At 36.4% G+C, this 19,392-nt stretch overlaps 1 protein-coding gene across 2 annotated transcripts in view; it reads right to left on the bottom strand.

The window, feature by feature from the left end:
- Nucleotides 1-245: 245 nt before the first annotated feature.
- Nucleotides 246-19,392, bottom strand: part of mgat4a (alpha-1,3-mannosyl-glycoprotein 4-beta-N-acetylglucosaminyltransferase A) — a 65,275-nt gene continuing 46,128 nt past the window's right edge. For both annotated transcript variants that reach the window (XM_051906226.1, XM_051906227.1), the window contains 8 exons: nucleotides 14,055-14,169; nucleotides 13,284-13,414; nucleotides 12,947-13,054; nucleotides 12,196-12,389; nucleotides 7,734-7,812; nucleotides 7,208-7,268; nucleotides 4,793-4,905; nucleotides 246-3,643 (listed from right to left, as the gene is read on the bottom strand). In XM_051906226.1, the coding sequence (XP_051762186.1) occupies nucleotides 3,617-3,643; nucleotides 4,793-4,905; nucleotides 7,208-7,268; nucleotides 7,734-7,812; nucleotides 12,196-12,389; nucleotides 12,947-13,054; nucleotides 13,284-13,414; nucleotides 14,055-14,169 (828 nt within the window). In that variant the 3' untranslated portion in view covers nucleotides 246-3,616. The remainder of the gene's footprint in view (nucleotides 3,644-4,792; nucleotides 4,906-7,207; nucleotides 7,269-7,733; nucleotides 7,813-12,195; nucleotides 12,390-12,946; nucleotides 13,055-13,283; nucleotides 13,415-14,054; nucleotides 14,170-19,392) is intronic.

Here is a 19,392-nt window from a genome sequence, read left to right as displayed (position 1 = left end):
CACAGATTTTAAGTGTGACTTTGTGAGGCCACTGTGCATGACATTTATTATAATACAATTATAAGAAAATATTGTTTAGGCCCTAAAATGGCATAAATCATACACACAAAACTCTTTGTTAATGTCAAATCACAACATACCTTTTCAAAACATGAAAATGTCGCTCACAGTTGCATGGTTAAATGAGTAAGATGCAATGAGGTGACACTATAAATGCAGAAAATGATGAAGTATGTCAAGACTGGTTAATTTCGGAAGAGTTTATTCAAATCAATGTCAGAGCTGGAGAAAGACAGATGAAGGCACATGAAGTCTACAATGCACCACACAAGAGGAGCATGTTTCATGTCTGATTCATCTCAATGTAAGACAGAAGGGTGGATTTCAAGATGGACATCCCAGATCCCAAAAGGGAAACGCCTCATGAGAGTTTAATAGAGGGCAACAGATATAAATCCATCTTTCAGTGCTAAAACAGGTGTGGAAACAAATCACTGAGCACAAATCTGCAGCAATAAAAAAGGCAGCAATATGGCAAAACACTGAAAATCACTCCATTGTGTTTTCACTTGTCCATTCCCTAGAAGTCACGTCACATGAGCATGTAAAGAAGACGGATGATACAGTGCTCTATATCAGACCAAGGATTTACCTCAGTCTCTCCTCTCAGGAGAGATCATAAACAAACTGTAAACAAATGCTATGACAGTACATTGGCTTTCTATTACAAAACACACATTTCTCAAGTACTGCAAATCACATGCAGCTCCAAGTAGTCACAAAAATGAGGGCATATGTAACTAAAAAGGATATGCTCTGAAACTTGAAGCATCAAGGATTATACAATGACACATTATGTCAGGCTGAACCAAAACTTTTTTTTAAAGATATATACAATCACATGAGATGAGAGCACTTTGGAAATCTATACAGCAGTTACCTCACCATCAAGTCTCTATGCCAGGAGCTACAAGCAAAATAAATAAGAACCGTAGGTTTACAATGTAATAAATGTGTAATAAATCCAGGTGTTAAAAGCAGCACACTCAATACTACTGCAATGTTGCTGTTCCATTCGATTTCCATTATGGTTCTGGTAATATTTTGCTTCAGACCAGGCCCACACCGAATCTGCACCTGCAGAACTCCATAAAAAGCTTTGAACGGCGTCATTCATAAAGTTCTACACGTTTTTACATATTGTGGCTTAATTGATTGTTACGGAGCCCTTAAGTGGACATGGTGATGGGTAAAATATGAGACGGGAGGGAAAATTATGTTTCAATGCTTTTGTGTTTCTTCGTTTGAAATTATATTTCCGAAGTATTGCGTTCCCCGAGACACTTTGCATTGGCTGGCAAATTTTTGCATTCTCTCACGAAAGTATTGCGTTCTCCTGAGAAACTTTGCATTTGCTCGCAAGAGCGTGGAATTATAGTTTTTCCTCCCACCTCATATTTCAATCACAAATGTTTGCGTTCTGTCGCAAAAGTATTGCGTTCCCCTGTTAAACGTTGCATTCACTCGCAAAATTATTGAGTTCCCCTGATAAACTTTTCATTTGCTTGAAAAAAAAAAAGCACTGAAATATAAATTTTTTTCTCCCACCTCATATGATTTCCATTAAAAAACTTTTGCGTTCTCTCGCAAAAGTATTTCGTTCCCCGAGAAACCTTGCGTTTGCTCGCATAAGCATTGAAATATAGTTTTTAGGGCTGGGCAAATACATCGATTCTCGTTTCGCGATACAATCGATTCTGAGCTTAGTTTTAACAGCAGATGGCGCTCTAGGCTAGTTTTTAACCCCACACTAAAATGCTCACGAAGAAGAGTACTGGAGAGCACTTGTGCGTTCGGCTGATTCATGTAAGTGGTTAAATATACTTGCACCTCAGCTCTGAATGCTTTTATGACGCAAGATTAATGTAAACACAGCACACTGCGAATACCCTTGTAATTCACTTCAACCTTTTCGAACTTTGAATGATTATATTAGGTTTAAGTGGTGTGTGTAAAGGAACTGGAAGCAAGCAGAGTAAGGGTGTTTCTAAAGCACATAGTGCCATCTGCTGTTAAAACTAAGATCAGAATCGATTCGAAAGAGGATCACGATACATCGGAAAATTTCAAAATCGATCCAGATTCTTTGTATCGCGAATTGAGAATTGATGTATTGAAACAGTTTTAACACTTTGAAATACAATCTAAATTTTCCACATTACCATGTTCCTTTAGGGGCTCAGTATATTGTGCTTTCAACTACCAATATCCTCTCAGCTTCATTAATCATATTTTACCACACAGAAAAAAAATCTGCAGATTCCATCTGGACTTAATCATGACTCACTGAACATTCAGATACTTGTGATACAGCATAGAAAGAGGAACATTTTCTGACTGACATGATGAAAGCAGATTATTTGAGATGGAAAATGCTCAATGAACAAAGGAAAACATGAAAGATTCTGAAACATATGGACATGTCATGCTCTAAACTTAAACAAGCATATAACAAATTGTCCTATTGTATGATTTAAGTGTTTTGGCAGGGCGCAAGGCAGTCCTTTACCAGGTCCCCTAGGGACGCTGGATGTTAAGGCACAGAGGTGGGCGGCCCTGCACCCCTCTGAACTACACAAAGATACAAACATCAACCATCTTCACTCAACTTCAAGCCACAATAAATTCTCTGCCACGTTATAAATTTCCAATGAATATAAAAGCATTTACTTGTACAAATTAAAAGATTTATTTCAAATAAATTAATTCACCTTCATAGATCGTCATAATAATAATAATAATAATAATAACAACAGCAATTAAAAACCTTTAGATTGAAATCCATGATTGACTGGTTGACAAGAAACTGACAAAGAGGAAAATCCACTCCTGTTGACCAGGTAGAGGCCTAAGATATGCTGTTCATTTTAAGAAATATGTTTTTAGATTTTGGCAAAGTAGTCGATAAAATAATAAATTGTTTTTTCAAAGTGTTCTTAACAGAGTGCCAACATCAACAACCTAAAACAAAAACCAAAAAAAAACAAAAAAACTTTGAAATAAAAACTATTTTGACATTTCTGTCATCCTACTCGTTCATCTCTCAGCCGAAATCCAGCCGTGGTCACCTGACCCAGGGTTTGAGGTCAGTTACAGTCCGTGACGGCAGATTGCTGAGGACATTCTTCTTCAGTAGGGGACATCTTATTCTCCAGCATTGGTGCAGCCTTGAATCCTGATCTTCAAACCTTCATGACAGCAATGATTGCAATTCTTCACGACACAAATTTAGTGTCTGGAAACATTCTGTCAAAAAGTGTCTTTTTTGTACAGTAGTAGTCACATTCACAAAACAGAATTCAGGGAAAAGTAAAAGGAAAAACGAAGTCTGACGACAGAAGGGAAAACCAAGTAGAAGAGAATACAGAGTGACGAAGCTACCAGAGGAAGACGAAATAACAAAAAAGTAAGGAAAAAGTAAAGTTTAAGAGTTGAAGAACATAAAGCGAGGGTTCCTCTGATAATGTCACTGTCACTCTTGAAGCGCTGTAGATGCGAGCAGCACGTCCCTGTCGTGATGACCAAAGGGCCTCAACTACTGGAGACATTCAGGTAGTTATCCAGGTATCCTCTTGATATGGATCTGACAAGAGACATCAAAGAAGACATCAGAAACCAGATCTATGAAGGCCATCATCATCTATGCAAATCCAAAAACACACAAGAATTCTTTGTGGGCAGGGTTAACCAAACCGTTTCAAAAACAAACCAGAAATCCATTGTGTATCAAATGTCATAATGTGAGAGACAGTGTTGACTGTTATGGCTGGTTATGACAAAAATACATAACATGGAGGACGTATGACGTATGGCTTGATGTTTTATCACATCACACCTAAACCTCAAAATATTTTTCAATATTTTATTTAATTAAAAGGGAAAATTTAGTAATAACATGGTAATAATATGTAACAGCCAAAACTTAGATCAAAACATATCATTAATGAGTGAATACACAAAAATATCAGATACAATATGGTTTTAGTTAAAAAAAAATGTAAAGTTACAATTATATTTTACAAGCTCAAGTTCCACAGGGTCAAAACTGACCCGGGAATGCAAACATGTCGGCCTTTTTCAGTAAAAAGTTTTTGAATGAATTAAGAAGGTTAAATACACCTTCAGGTTTATAAGATATTCAATAAATATTCAATGATATGATGATACAAATGATTCACAGTAAAAGTATTAACAGGGAGAGATCATGTGATTAGCCTAGGGTTGGGCAGTACAACCAAAATATTAAAACATATTATGAGCAATTTCATATTACAGGAGTGGTATATATCACAATATAGTTATTTATGCTGGAGATTCAATGAACAAATAGTTTATATATCAAATAATCCTGTAGTATTTATGGATAACTGGATTAAATACTTAAATTAAAAGGTATTTGTTTATTTTGGCATTTAATAAGTATTTATTTATTAAAGATATTTATTAGGTGTTTCTTTCATTTACAAGGTATTCCAAGGTTTTATTTCCTGAAAGTGACAGAGAAAAAGCAAAAGATAAGATTATTAAGATTAATTAAGATTATTCATAACAAATAAATGTTAAGTCTGGATCAATGCAAAAAGAGTTTCACATAGTGCATTAAAAAAAACAAATAATAATGAATTTAATAAAATGCAAACAACAACAGTAATAATACAGCAAAATCTCTACTAGCATATCCTATGATACTGCCCAACCCTAGACTGTTCTAAAGCAAAGGCAGCAAGCAGACCTCGCTAATAATCGCCCACACGGCGGAGTCCTTCTGAACCGTCAGACGTACAGCCACCACAGGGTTAAAGGCAGGCTCAACCGTCCCCTCTGCCACTCCTTTCTCAAACTGAGCTAAAGAGAGAGACAAAGAAAAAATATTGTAACTTTAAAAGAGGTGACCAGGCGTAATTGTAAAATTTTACATTTAGTTATTTAGCAGACACTTTTTCTTAGGCGACTTACAAATAAGAAGCAATTTGAACAAGAGAACAACAACTGTGATGCCACGTAAGCTAGAGAGCAGCACAGAAGAAAAAAAATGCAGTGGGGGAAAAAAGAGAACATTTTGTTTGTGGTTTAGTTAATAGAAGAGGTGTGTCTCCAACGGTTTCCTGAAGGTTGTAATTGTGTAATACTGGGCATTTATAAAACGGTTAGTTCCTGTCCTTGATTCTGACTGGTCAATAGCTGTGTTTTATTGTGACCGCTTCACCCAACGGTTCTGTGTATCACAACACCCTTAGCAAACACTCTTAACAATGTAAACTGTTCTCAATTGATATTGTTCATTGAAGCTTACTGTATTATGTAGAAGAGTATTATGAGAAAGAGATCAAATGTGAGTAAGTTTATTACCTGCATTCAGATTTAGCATTTTCCTTTAGGTCAGTCCTATAAAAATCTGTTTAAATGTCAGATGTATAATCTTGTCCTTTTAACAGTTAAGGGGTTTTCCCGTGACTGACAGCGCTAGTCAAAGCATTTGTCACAGTTGTGTCTTGTTCCGTGTTCACAACAATTCAGTCTTTTCAATGTAAAAGTTTTTGCTACTGACTGACACATTCATAAAGACAGTCTTTGCCGCCATCTAATGGCGTAATAATGTAACTTCTGTTGCTGTTCACGGTCAGGGACTATTTTTCCTGGCGGAGGGAAGGCTTTTAGTGACAGTTTACTTCATGAAAGTTGCATTGATACATATTTTTGTCTTTAATATTTGTATTGTGTGGTGACCCTTTTATAAAAGCAATAAGGTACTCAAGGCTAGTGTTGTATCTTGAATAAGTCCACTTTGCGTCGTGCCTAACATCGCCCTTCAGCCGTGACTTATTCACGATACATACACTTTTGTTTTTAAAGCTTAATTACTACTTAATTACCTATACTGTTCAAAAATTTGGGGTCAATATTAACATATTTAAAAAAAAAAAAAAAGTCTTATTCAGCAAGGATGCATTAAATTGATCAAAAGTGACAAAAGATTTGTATTTCAGTTAAATGCTGTTCTTTTGAACTTTCTGTGCAAAGAATCCTGAAAAAAATATAGGCACAGGAATAAATTGTAATAATATTTCTTTTCTTTTTTTTCAACTAATATTTAATATTTCAATGTTTTAATGTAGTTTTGATCAAATAAATGCAGCCTTCTCTTAAAAACATAAATAAAATTCAAAGACATTATGGTCACATGATCTAAAAAATAAAAAAAATAAAAAGCGTATTATAACTCAGAATGACTTTGTTGAAAAGTGAAATGTTTTCTCAGGCAGAGAGAGAAATGTACTGAGCGTATGCTGAATAACTGTTATCACTGTGTTAAAAAAAAAAAAAAAAACATAATAGGTCCCCCACATTTTCAACTTTCTTTAGTGTGTAATGTTGTTGTTTGAGCATGAAAAAGGTCTGCAAAGTTACAAAGTCACTCCAAAGGGAGTTATTCTCTATATCAGTAAGCACTGTTTCTGAACTCCCTGAAACACCTTGAATGTAGTCTTGAGTTTTCTTCTGGGAAAGTACATGTTGCAATATTCCTCATTAAAATATTTCCTACCCATGACATAAGCCTGGATGAGTTGCGTTAGTAGTGTGTTGAAACTCGTGCTTATGGTATAGGCCAGGGGTGGCGAACTTCGGTCCTGGAGAGCCATAGTCCTGCAGCTCCAACCTTGATAAAAACTCACCTGCCTGTAGCTCTAGTAACCCTTCAGACCTTGATTAGCTTCAGGTGTATTTGATTAGGTTTAAAGCAAAACTCTGCAGGACCATGGCTCTCCAGGACCGATGTTCGCCACCCCTGGTATAGGCCGTGACATATCCGAAAACAATCACAACACACTGGTCCAGCCGACCAATCAGAGCACATTGTGGTTTTCGGAAGGAGGGTCTTCATAGAGACAGCAACTAAACAGAGCATTACAGACAGACTGGGAAGAGAGATGCTGCAACAACATAAAATATATAAAAAATAATGTGTTTTTTGAACATTCAAGCATGAAAACCTATACAAGTAGACCCAAGAACAAAAGCAAGACTTTGTAAAAGGGAATAATAGGTTCCCTTTAAAGAGTCAATAGTCTCCCTTATTTGCAAGCAACGCACAATTATTTGCTTCAAGTGCAAAACTGCTGATTTGAGGATGCATGTAATAACTCACCAAGTTTATAGAACCGATCCTCTGTTCGTTTGTATTTCTCTTTGGTCTTCAATTCAGTGTCCTGCAAGAGATAACATCCTTATTTAGAAGCACTTAAAGAGCCTGTGTGCAAGGGACCAGCACTATGCTAACAATGTTAGACAACTGTGAGAGTAATGTTTGTATACTATGATAAAATAATAAGTAAAACCAAGCACACAAACCCATTTACACAAACTCAGATGTGTTACTGGTCTCATTTATTCAAGGAAACTCTTCAAGAACAAACATCAAAGCCCATTAGAAGGCTTTTTAAGCTCTGTATCACAGCAGGATGGCAGTACACTGCCTCATTACCGCAGTAGCTCAACCTGCGACTGACTAAAATTAGCCCTGGTGGCAGTGTACACAGGAGACCTACACCAGATATTCCTGTCAACCTGCTGTTAACTCTGACAGACCTGTCACCCCAGGGGTTGTTTGGACATTTAGAGGAAACCATATAAATATAATTGAGAACATGTTTTTTTTTTTTTTTTTTTTTTACCGAAAAGGGCAGGATCTCGACAGTAGTGTTCTCAATTTTGTCTCCTGGGTGCTCCTGGTTTCCACTGCGAAAAAGGAACCTGCCAATCAAAGGATGATTGTTAATGAATATGCATGTACAGGCACAAACTCATGAATATTCGTCAACACGCATGTACAAACACTGGCAGGACATGGACAAGAACTGTAGCAAAAGCGGAGTCTAACTTAGACAGCGTGGCCTGAACACACACTGGCATGCACACAGTCTGAACAGGCCCCTACTTGAGCTGCTAATTAAATCCAGTCACACGTGAGTAAACTGACACTTCATCTTGTTAGCGCTGTTTCTACTCAGACAAACACTTTGAACAGGTCAAGACTCTGTCAGACAAAGAAAATTAATGGGCAAACAGCATTACTGCCTTTCCACATCTATATCTGAAATACCCCTCATCTCTTTATCTAATTGTAAGGATGACTGATGTCCCAGGATCAGTGCGAGAGAGTTTTGGGCCTTCACAAATACAGTAAAAATTCACTTTACAATTACAGTAGGTTCCATTTGTTAACATTAACTGCATTAGTTAATATGAACTAAGAATGAAAAACAAAGCATTTATGTTATGTTAATTTCAACATTCAATCAAAAGTTTTATCTATGAATATTATTTAATGAGCTAACATATACTAACAATGAACAGTTGTACAACCCGAATTCCGGAAAAGTTGGGATGTTTTTTAAATTTGAATAAAATGAAAACTAAAAGACTTTCGAATCACATGAGCCAATATTTTATTCACAATAGAACACAGACAACATAACAAATGTTTAAACTGAGAAATCTTACAATTTTATGCACAAAATGAGCTAATTTCAAATTTAATGCCTGCTACAGGTCTCAAAATAGTTGGGACGGGGGCATGTTTACCATGGTGTAGCATCTCCTCTTCTTTTCAAAACAGTTTGAAGATGTCTGGGCATCGAGGTTATGAGTTTCTGGAGTTTTGGTGTTGAAATTTGGTCGCATTCTTGCCTGATAAAGGTTTCCAGCTGCTGGAGAGTTCGTGGTCGTCTTTGACGTTTTTTTCTCTATAGGTGAAAGATCTGGACTGCAGGCAGGCCAATTCAGCACCCGGACTCTTTTCTACGACGAAGCCATGCTGTTGTAATAGCTGCAGTATGTGGTTTTGCATTGTCCTGCTGAAATACACAAGGCCTTCCCTGAAATAGACGTCATCGGGAGGGGAGCATATGTTGCTCTAAAACCTTTATATACCTTTCAGCATTCATAGTGCCTTTCAAAACATTAGTTGGCATCTGCAGATGGCACGGCGGATTGAGTTTTCCGACAGTGGTTTCTGGAAGTATTCCTGGGCCCATTTAGTAAAGTAATTGACACAATCATGCCGATGAGGGATGCAGTGTCGTCTGAGGGCCCGAAGACCACGGGCATCCAATAAAGGTCTTCAGCCTTGTTCCTTACAGACAGATTTCTCCAGTTTCTCTGAATCTTTTGATGATGTTATGCACTGTAGATGATGAGATTTGCAAAGCCTTTGCAAATTGACGTTGAGGAACATTGTTTTTAAGGTTTCCACAATCTTTTTATGCACTCTTTCACAGATTGGAGAGCCTCTGACTCTCTAAGACATCCCTTTTATAGCTAATCATGTTACAGACCTGATATCAATTAACTTAATTAGTTGCTAGATGTTCTCCCAGCTGAATCTTTTCAAAATTTCTTGGTTTTTCAGTCATTTGTTGCCCCCGTGCAAACTTTTTTGAGACCTGTAGCAGGCATCAAATTTGAAATGAGCTCATTTAGTAGATAAAAGTGTAAAATTTCTCAGTTTAAACATTTGTTATGTTATCTATTAGAGATCGACCGATATGGGTTTTTCTATAACCGATGAAGATGCCGATGTTTAGAGGTCAGGGTCAGCCGATGGCCGATATGTGCTGCCGATATCTTTAAGTTTTCCCCTTCATTTGCATGCTAAAATGTCACACTAATAATAAGTGGATGCACAACATTTCTAAACTTAACATCATTTATTGAACACTGACTTGATTTACATAAAAGTTTTAGAGCATTTATCAAGCTGAATTTTTCAAGTTTGTTGGAACATAAATGTAAACTTAAATATACATTTAAATAAAATAAATACAACTTTATAAATAAAAATCAATTAAAAACTTTGTCATGTTGCACAGTCTTGTATGCAAGGACAGTGCTAAACTCTTAGTGATTTCTGACATTCTTGACGGTTAACGTTAGACAGGTTTAATGAGGATAATAACTGTGTGACATATATATATAGTCATTGGTCAGAACACATCACTTTATTAGGCTGATGTCCATTTTTATTCGCACAGTTGATGGAAACACACGCAGATGCGCATATTCTTGAGCTGAATTTTCATTAATGCAAAGTTGGATGGAAACCCGGCTACTGTCTGCATCAAACCATGCTTCCGAACAAATGTCATACACTTCTGCGCAGTGGCGTAGCGCAAATTCGCGGGGCCCCCCCGCAAGCCCGAAAGTCCGAGGGGTTCAACCAAGAAGGGGAGCCAATGGATATCACACAAGAAGCAATGTGCAAACTTTGCGGAAAAGTTATGCCGGTAAAAGCTTAACCTCGGTCAGTATTCAAAGTGAAAGTAAAAGTGACGGAGCTGCCTGACGCTGCATTAATGGAGCATTTTCTCTCAGAGACGAATTTCAACATAATATGCTGATAACTGTATATAAAACTGTCTTAATTTATTCCATTATTTCTCTTGTGGCCTGTACATATAGTGAAACAAATGAGAAGAATAGTATTTCGTGTTAAACAGCTTGTTTTTTTTTTTGTTTTTTTTTAAAGTTGGTGCTTGGAGTAGCCTAAAGCTGCTCTTAATTTTCATTTATGACTGCAGTGTTAGGAAATATTATAGACTGTTAATAATTTTAATTATAGGTCTAATTCATTGTATATATAGACTTAAAAAATGTTTAAAACATTTTCAAAGAGGAGCTGATAGCCTAATCTTTTATTATCCTCACAGCACGTCAGTTATGCGGTGATGCGCTGTGAAATTATTGCGGGGCAAATTTATTATAATATTAATTTAATAATAAAAGTAGCTTACCTAATAGTAATAATAATAGACTAGAAGAATGTAACAGGCTTACATTAATTGGAAATGCCAAATCCTCTTAATATTGCCAATATTTGTTGGAGTAACGTAGCCCTCAATCACGCTGCAGTGTTTGTGAGAGCTGCCGCCTTCTCCACCCCAAGCACAGAGTGAAATTCTCCGACTCCGATACAGGAAAAAATAATACAGAACTTATAATATTGGGGCTAATATGTTAGCAAGCAAGCTGCTGGTATTTTGGACTACAGTCCTTAAAGTTAACTACAAGTAAGCGAACCTTCAACCAGCTGTAGCATTATGCCAGTTCCCGATGGTTCTATGCTATCCATTGTTTCTTTCACTAAGTGAAGCAACACTTCATACTTTACTAGTAATATATAGTAAATATATGGCCATAGGACTTTGAAATATCAGAATTTAAGCCTTAGGCTACCTTTATCTCCCAGGACTGTTGTTGAATCTTCCAAAAGTTTCAATTCACATGCAGCAGCAGCACATTCCACCGCACCAATAACACAGGGCTGCCCGCGGACGTGCCTGGCTTTAAATCGGCGCTACTAAACACGGATATCGGCCAATGCCGATATATTAAAAAAAGACAAATATCGGCCCGATATATCGGCCGACCTCTATTATCTATGTTCTATTGTGAATAAAATATTGGCTCATGTAATTTGAAAGTTTTCATTTTATTCAAATTTAAAAAACGTCCCAACATTTCCAGGATTCGAGTTGTATTTTTATCAACTAACATTAATATTAATTAACATTAATGAACACTGTAACACATGTATTGGTCATAGTTAGTTAATGCATTAACTAATGTTACCATATTTTCTGACACATACAGATACATTGCTAAAAACACAGGCACTTCTGGCAGGGCAACTAAAATTCAATGTACTGACCCAGATTGGGCTGCAACAAATCTTATTTCATAGAGTTCTGTGTATTTGCTCAACAATGTTTTCTCCATTACACCTCTCTCCATCTTCCTCTCCAGAGGTTTTTGGTTACAGCGCCTTATTTTAGAAGCTTCTCATTAGCCACCTCTACTCCCCTGTGAGGACACTGAGACATGGAGATGTGTGAACGATGTCTCCTGATTAGAGCTCTGTGAACATCACTTTTAGGAGAAGGTGAGGATTATAGAAAGAAATCATTTGGGTGTGTGTTTGTGTGTGAATAGTGTATTAAAGGAATACGTATAAATGCAGCACTGGTCTGAAGTTTAGCCCTTCAGGCCTCTCTCACACTGGCTACAGGTTATCAGGCCATCCTTCCCACCCAGCCCTGTAAATGTGTGTGTATCTCTCTCAGTCGCAGACAGACTGACCTTTCTATGTTGACAGGCCGATCAAACTTGAACAAGACATAGTCTCCAGCCATTGGAGTAATTGCCCAGAAGAAATCCTCGCCCATGTAGGTCTTCTCAAGCGTGTGGCCTTGATACACTTTAAGAGAGGTGGACACCTCCGCCGGTGGGTTCACATGAATCTTATGCAGTAGAGGTTTCAGGAAGTCTTTATCCTGACAGAACAGAAGAAAAAGGAAGTTATGACTGAAGGCAACAGGAAGTGCAACTAATGGCCAAACTGATTTTTAACCGTCCTTAATAGTAAAAACAGCAAACGAGATTCGGGAAGAGGTCAGCTATTCAAGAAAAAAAAAAAAAACCTTTGTCACAAGAAAACAGGATACAAGGATAAGACGAGATGTTATAAGATAACAGGAAGTCAAAGTAGCTTAGTATGGAAGAGAATCAAACTTTAAGAGCAAGAGGAAAGATTTGACAGTTGTGCAAGGTCACGAAGATCCAGCTAGTAATAATATCCATCTCAGGTGATCTGATAACAAGTTGTCAGCGATAAATACAGGTGTGCAAACATCGATCACTAAAACTATACTTGTAATGTCAACAATAATTTGTCCTGGATAACAAATTAGGTCGGTCTACTGGTATGTTAGTCATCCATTATGCTAAAACAAGGGCTTTAAACTTTGCTGGTTAGGTCATCCAAGGATGTTTATACTAGGTGTAAACAGTGGCTAGAAAAAAAAAATAACACTCATGAAATAAGAGTTACCGTGAGTTTCTGGATTTTCCCAGCAAGGGAGGAGTGCAGGCCTACGTGCTGAAACAAAGAGGGCCTGAAACGAATGCGCAGACTCGACTTCTGTCTCTCACAGTGTTTCTGAAGAGATAAAGACACGTACATTAAACTGTGAGGATGAAGAAATTAAAATAGGGTGAAAGTTAAAAATAGTGACATAATGTGTGTGTTTGTAGAGAGGAAGAAAAATCAGAAAACAAGTTTCCGTTCATCTACACTAGAGGTGAGAAAAGCCTCTCCACTGCCTGGCGCATCACAGCAGAGGGTGGCTCAAGGTCACGGAAATATTCTAGACAGAGCATTAACTTACAGCATCTTTCTCTGGGTTGCATACTTTGACCCAGAGTATGTGATCTAGCAGCCAATCGATGGGCTTCTCCTTATAAAACATGAAGATAAACTCCACGATGAGATTTAGATCTGGGGCTTGGAACATTTTACCTGAGGGGTTCAAAAGAGCAGCATTTACTTGAAATAGAAATGTTTTGTGACATCAATGACAAAAAAAGTCTTAAAGAGACAGCTCACTCAAATGAAAATTTTGTCATCATTTACTCGCCCTCATGTAATTCCAAACCGGTTCTTTCCTCAGTGGGACACAAAAGGAGGGTAAAACTTTATTTTGATGGTCCCCAACAGACTGTAAGTAACTTTGCAAGTACATTTCAACTTCTTCTACTAACCCTAAACTAACAGTCTACTAATACTCTAATGAGAGTTAGCTGACATGTAGTTGTAAAGTTACTTATAGTCAGTAGAATGTCTAAAGTGGACCATCAAAATAAAGTGTAACCAAGAGAGAAAATTTTGAAGAATGTTTATGTAACTCAATTACAGTATATATGGAATACTATTATGGTGCTTTTTGGGGCTTGATAGCTCCTGGACACTGTGTGCCTCTGTTATATGGCAAAAAGCATTCTTTAAAATATCTCTTTTAGTGTTCCACAGAAGAAAGAAAGTCATACAGGTTTAAAACAACATGAGGGTGAATAAATGATGACAATTACACAATTAAGGTAATATTTGAATAGCTGTACACTTTAAACAAATAAAGATATAAAAAATATAGAAGTCACACCAATGAAGCCCAGCTGTGAAAACTCAAGGATCATCCAGTCCTCAGTGGCGAGTTGTAGGGCAAAGTTTTTCATGGTGGCAAAATAATTAGGCTTAGCGACGATGTCATCCTCTAACTGTAAGAACAACAGGAAACAGATATGAATCATACAGAACAGCTCATAAACACAAGCTGTACCCACTAAAAATATCACTTCTACCTAAAAATCAACCCCAAGAATAAAAATAACAATAATAATCACAATTCCACACAGACACTCTTGCCACTAATAAAAGCACACACAAACATTGAAGGGTTAATTCACCCAAAAATGAAAATTCTGTCATTTATTACTCACGCTCATGCCGTTCCACACCCGTAAGACCTTCGTTGATCTTCGGAACACAAATTAAGATATTTTTGTTTAAATCCGATGGCTCTGTGAGGCCTACATAGGGAGCAATGACATTTCCTCTCTCAAGATCCATAAAGGTACTAAAAACATATTTAAATCAGTTCATGTGAGTACAGTGGTTCAATATTAATATTATAAAGCGACGAGAATATTTTTGGTGCGCCAAGAAAAACAAAATAACGACTTACTTAGTTATGGCCGATTTCAAAACACTGCTTCAGGAAGATTCGGAGCGTAATGAATCAGCGTGTCGAATCATGATTCGGATCGCGTGTCAAACCGCCAAACTGCTAAAATCACGTGACTTTGGCGCTCCGAACTGGGGATTCGACACGCTGATTCATAACGCTCCGAAGCTTCCTGAAGCAGTGTTTTGAAATCGGCCATCACTAAATAATTCATTATTTTGTTTCTTTTGGCGCACCAAAAATATTCTCGTCGCTTTATAATATTAATATTGAACCACTGTACTCACATGAACTGATTTAAATATGTTTTTAGTACATTAATGAATCTTGAGAGAGGAAATGTCATTGCTCCCTATGTAGGCCTCACGGAGCCATCGGATTTAAACAAAAATATCTCAATTTGTGTTCCGAAGATTAACGAAGGTCTTACGGGTGTGGAACGGCATGAGCGTGAGTAATAAATGACAGAATTTTCATTTTTGGGTGAACTAACCCTTTAAGTTAAAGCATGTTGTCCTATACTTGAAAAAAAATAATAATAATAGCAATACCTTTCCCCTCTCCTAAGATAGCACAGCGTGTATTGAGAACACAAAGACATGGAGACACTGGAGAGATTTATTGGCACGGCGCAGAGAAAATGAAACCAAAAAAAAAACGAATGAAAACATTCAGTACAGTTCAACACACAGACAGACAGAAGCATGTGAGAAGAATGAGGAAGACATGAAAGTTGGAAGACATAAATGAACATTAATACAAGATGATGCTTTTTTTTGTCTTGGGAAAATGTGGAAACATTAGGCAACAAAGACACTTAATACACACAAACTCACTACCATTTATACATTTGGGGTTGATTAGATTTTTTCAATGTTCTTGAAAGAAGTCTCTTATGCTCACCAAGGCTGCATTTATTTTATCAAAAATACTGTAAAAACCGAATATTCTGAAATATTACAATTTAAAATAACTATTCTATTTTAATATATTTTAAAATGTAATTTATTCCTGTGATGCAAAGCTGAATTTTCAGCATCATTACTCCAGTCTTCAGTGTCACATGATCCCTTCAGAAATCTAATATACTGATTTGATGCATTTGAAGAAACATTTCTGATTATTATTATTAATGTTGAAAACATTTGACAGGATTTCTTGATGAATAGAAAGTTCAAAATAACAGCATTTATTTTAAATAAAAATATTTTGTAACATTTTGTAACAATAAGTGTCTTAACTCTCACTTTTGATCAAAATAACGCATCGCTGCTAAATAAAAGTATTAATTTCTTACTGACTCCAAATTTGGAAACAGTGTAAATGTAATAAAATACATTAAAAGTTTAAATAAAAGCTTTTCATCAAGAATGATTGGAAAAGGGTAATTCCATGTCAAATCAACCAAATTTTGGAAACTGCCCAGACTCAAATTTTTGACTTTGTTAATTTTTTTTTTTTTTTTTTTTTTTACATATTGTTGAATATTTATTGAGTAATCCACTTTTTTGTAGAGGGGGTCAAAATGTCAATTTTCACCTGAGATTTGGAGCCAAATTACAGCGGGTAAAAATTACTTTAGAAAGAGCATCATTATTTTATTTTTATACAGAGATTGTTCGATCTATTAGTTAAATCTGTTGACTTTAGCAATCAAAGCATTGTATTCCATAAATGACAGTTTGCATGCCTGTAACTCAAGAAGTATTAAAGATATCTTAATAGCATTTTAGATTCTGGTTCTTAACAAACTTTTCATTTGTTATCTTCATTTTAAAGGCTCTATATGATTCAGTCCCAGAGATATGGAGATGTTAATGCAGCTCCATGAGTAAATTTGTCAGTTGTACACATTTTCAATGGTCAAAAAACAAATGTGGGTCACTTTGCATACAGTTTTTTCTATCAACACAATTGCATAGAACATGCTGTCTGAGTGCCTTAAATACAGTTTGGTTTTACCTTGGATTTCTTCTTCATTAACACATTTCTTTCACCAGAAAAAAAAACAATCAAAATCAAAAATTTTAGCCGGGGACCTCTGGTTGAGTTGACACAGAATGACCCAAAAGTAAGAACATATTATAAAATCTCATCATCCTCTATTCACAAGTATGACAATAAATGACAAGTTATGACCCTCAATTTGGGACAACTATGAATATCAAAATGCATTTAATCATCAAAGACTTGTTGCACCTCATAAACTGTGCCAGGTGTGGCTTGGGACATAAATATCATTTATATTATTTGCATAATATTGACTTTAACTGATTTGCTGAAAAGCAGACGTTGGTCGCCGAGCACTAACCATGTGGGATTACAGTGTATATCTTGCACACTGCCAAAATTACCAGTTGGCAGAGGCTTCAGCTTGGTCTCTTACATCATGTTATGCTTTTCATGTGTTTGTCCTCCGGAAAGACACAAATAAGAGGTGTCACGTCGAGTGTTACACCGCTTTAAATCTGCTGCAACCATGTACAGCTGCTCTGACCGTAGCAAATTCTTTCCCCTGATCATATTTCCAGCTGTAAAATCATTATCACTCCATAAAAACAGAAATCCCAAAACCGCAAAGTCAAGTTCCCATGACAACCGCTACAGAGCCAAAGTGTGTCTTTAGGGTATATCCAGAGATGAACGAGTTACCACGGCAACCCTTGAGCAAAGAGCTTTTGGGGTACTTTATGTCTATCTGATTCTCAACTGAAGAGCTTCCAGTGGGGATCTGGCACACTAACTAGAAACCTAAACTGAAATATGCACCGCTTGGGAAGCTGACTGTAAGAGGAGAATTCAATCAAAAGATATTTCATAAGCATTTTAAGTTTTACACAATGGTCTCAGTTGTTCAACTTCATGTCTATGTGTGACATGCTGTCACTTGGCCAAGACAAGACTTTTGATTCAACAGTATAAATGAATGGGACATATGGTACATTACAAGCATGTCAACCCACGTCACAGGAAGTGAAGGTAAAGCTGGTTATTTTCACTCAGTAACTGTGATATTAAGAAAGGATGTGATGTAACATCTGTAAAGAATTTTTAAACTTTATAGCTAATGTAACTTTTTTTTTTTTACTGAAGAATTCATGTAATTGCTGTAACAACAACATATGCATCTTTTAGTATTATTTATAAAAAACGGTTAGTTCCTGTCCTTGATTCTGATTGGTCAATAGCTGTGTTTTATACACGATAAAACACGGCTATGACTGCTTCACCCAACGGTTCTGTGTATCACTACACAACACCCTTAGCAACCACTGTTAGCAACGTAAACTGTTTGTTCTCAATTGATATTGTTCATTGAAGCTTACTGCATTAAGTAGAACTAGAAGAGTATTGTGAGAAAGAGCGAGTTTATTACCTGCAATCAGATTTAGCATTTTCCTTCAGGTCAGTTCTATGTTCATAATAAAAAATCTGTTTAAATGTCTGATGTATTTTCCTGTCCTTTTAACAGTTAAGGGGTTTTCCCTGTGACTGACAGCGCTAGTCAAAGCATTTGTCAGTTGCATCTTGTTCCGAGTTCACAACAATTCAGTCTTTTCAATGTAAAAGTCTTCGCTACTGACTGACACATTCATAAAGACAGACTTTGCCACCACCTAATGGCGTAATAATGTAACTTCTGTTGCTGTTCACGGTCAGGGACTACTTTTTCTGGCGGAAGGAATGCTTTTAGTGACAGTTTACTTCATGAAAGTTGCATTGATAAATATTTTTGGCTTTAATATTTGTATTGTGTGGTAACCGTTTTATAAAAGCAATAAGATACTCAAGGCTAGTGCTGTATCGTGAATAAGTCACGGCTGAAGGGGTTGCAGGCACTTCACTTCGCGTCGCCCTTCAACGACCTTCAGCCGTTATTTATTTACAATACAGCACAGCCTCTCGTACCTTATTGCTTACTTATTAGTAAGCAGTAAGTATTTTTTATTTTTATATTTTCAGTTTTCATTTTAATTTTAGCTAAAGTTGTAGCATTTATGTTATGTGCTTTTGTCATTTCATTTGAGCTTTTGTTTATTTTCATTTTAGTTTTAGTTTTTAGTATTTTTAGGACTAAACTTTTTTTCATTTAATATAGTTGAAAGCATTTCTAATTTTCATTTGAGTGTCTAAAGTTTTTCCACCTAAATTATATTTTATATTATTTATCTTTATTTACTTCACTGACAAGCATGACATTCTACTTTTGAAAATAAATGTATATATTAATAAATATATAACTATATTTATATATTTATTTATAAACAAAATGAAAACATAACACTAATACAAATTGTCAGAAATGCTGCGAGTGAATTTGGGCATTATAAAGTACCATATGAACATGTATATTCATTTTGCGATTTGCTAAAGATTATATTTAACACTTATTTAATCATCAGTGTTTTTAAAAATGAACTTAAAAGGTAAACTAAATGTAAAAACAGGAACTAACCTGTGCAATTAAATATCCAGTATATATGTGTATATAAACCGATGAGCCAAAGCATTATGACTACTGTCTAATATGTTGTTTGTCCTCTGTGTGCTGCCAAAACAGCGCTGACCCACCGGGGCATGGACTCTACAAGACCCCTAAAGGTGTCCTGTGGTATCTGGCACCAAGACATTAGCTGCAGATCCTTCAAGTCCTGTAGGTTGTGAGGTGGATCCGCCGTGGATCCAACTAGTTGGTTCAGCACATCCCACAGATGCTCAATTGGACTGAGATCTGTGAAATTTGGAGGCCAAGTCA

This window comes from Ctenopharyngodon idella, chromosome 9 (genome assembly GCF_019924925.1).
Source record: "Ctenopharyngodon idella isolate HZGC_01 chromosome 9, HZGC01, whole genome shotgun sequence".
Lineage (NCBI taxonomy): Eukaryota > Metazoa > Chordata > Actinopteri > Cypriniformes > Xenocyprididae > Ctenopharyngodon > Ctenopharyngodon idella.
The sequence above is the reverse complement of the archived record's forward strand: the minus strand, read 5'-3'. Positions and strand labels throughout refer to the sequence as shown.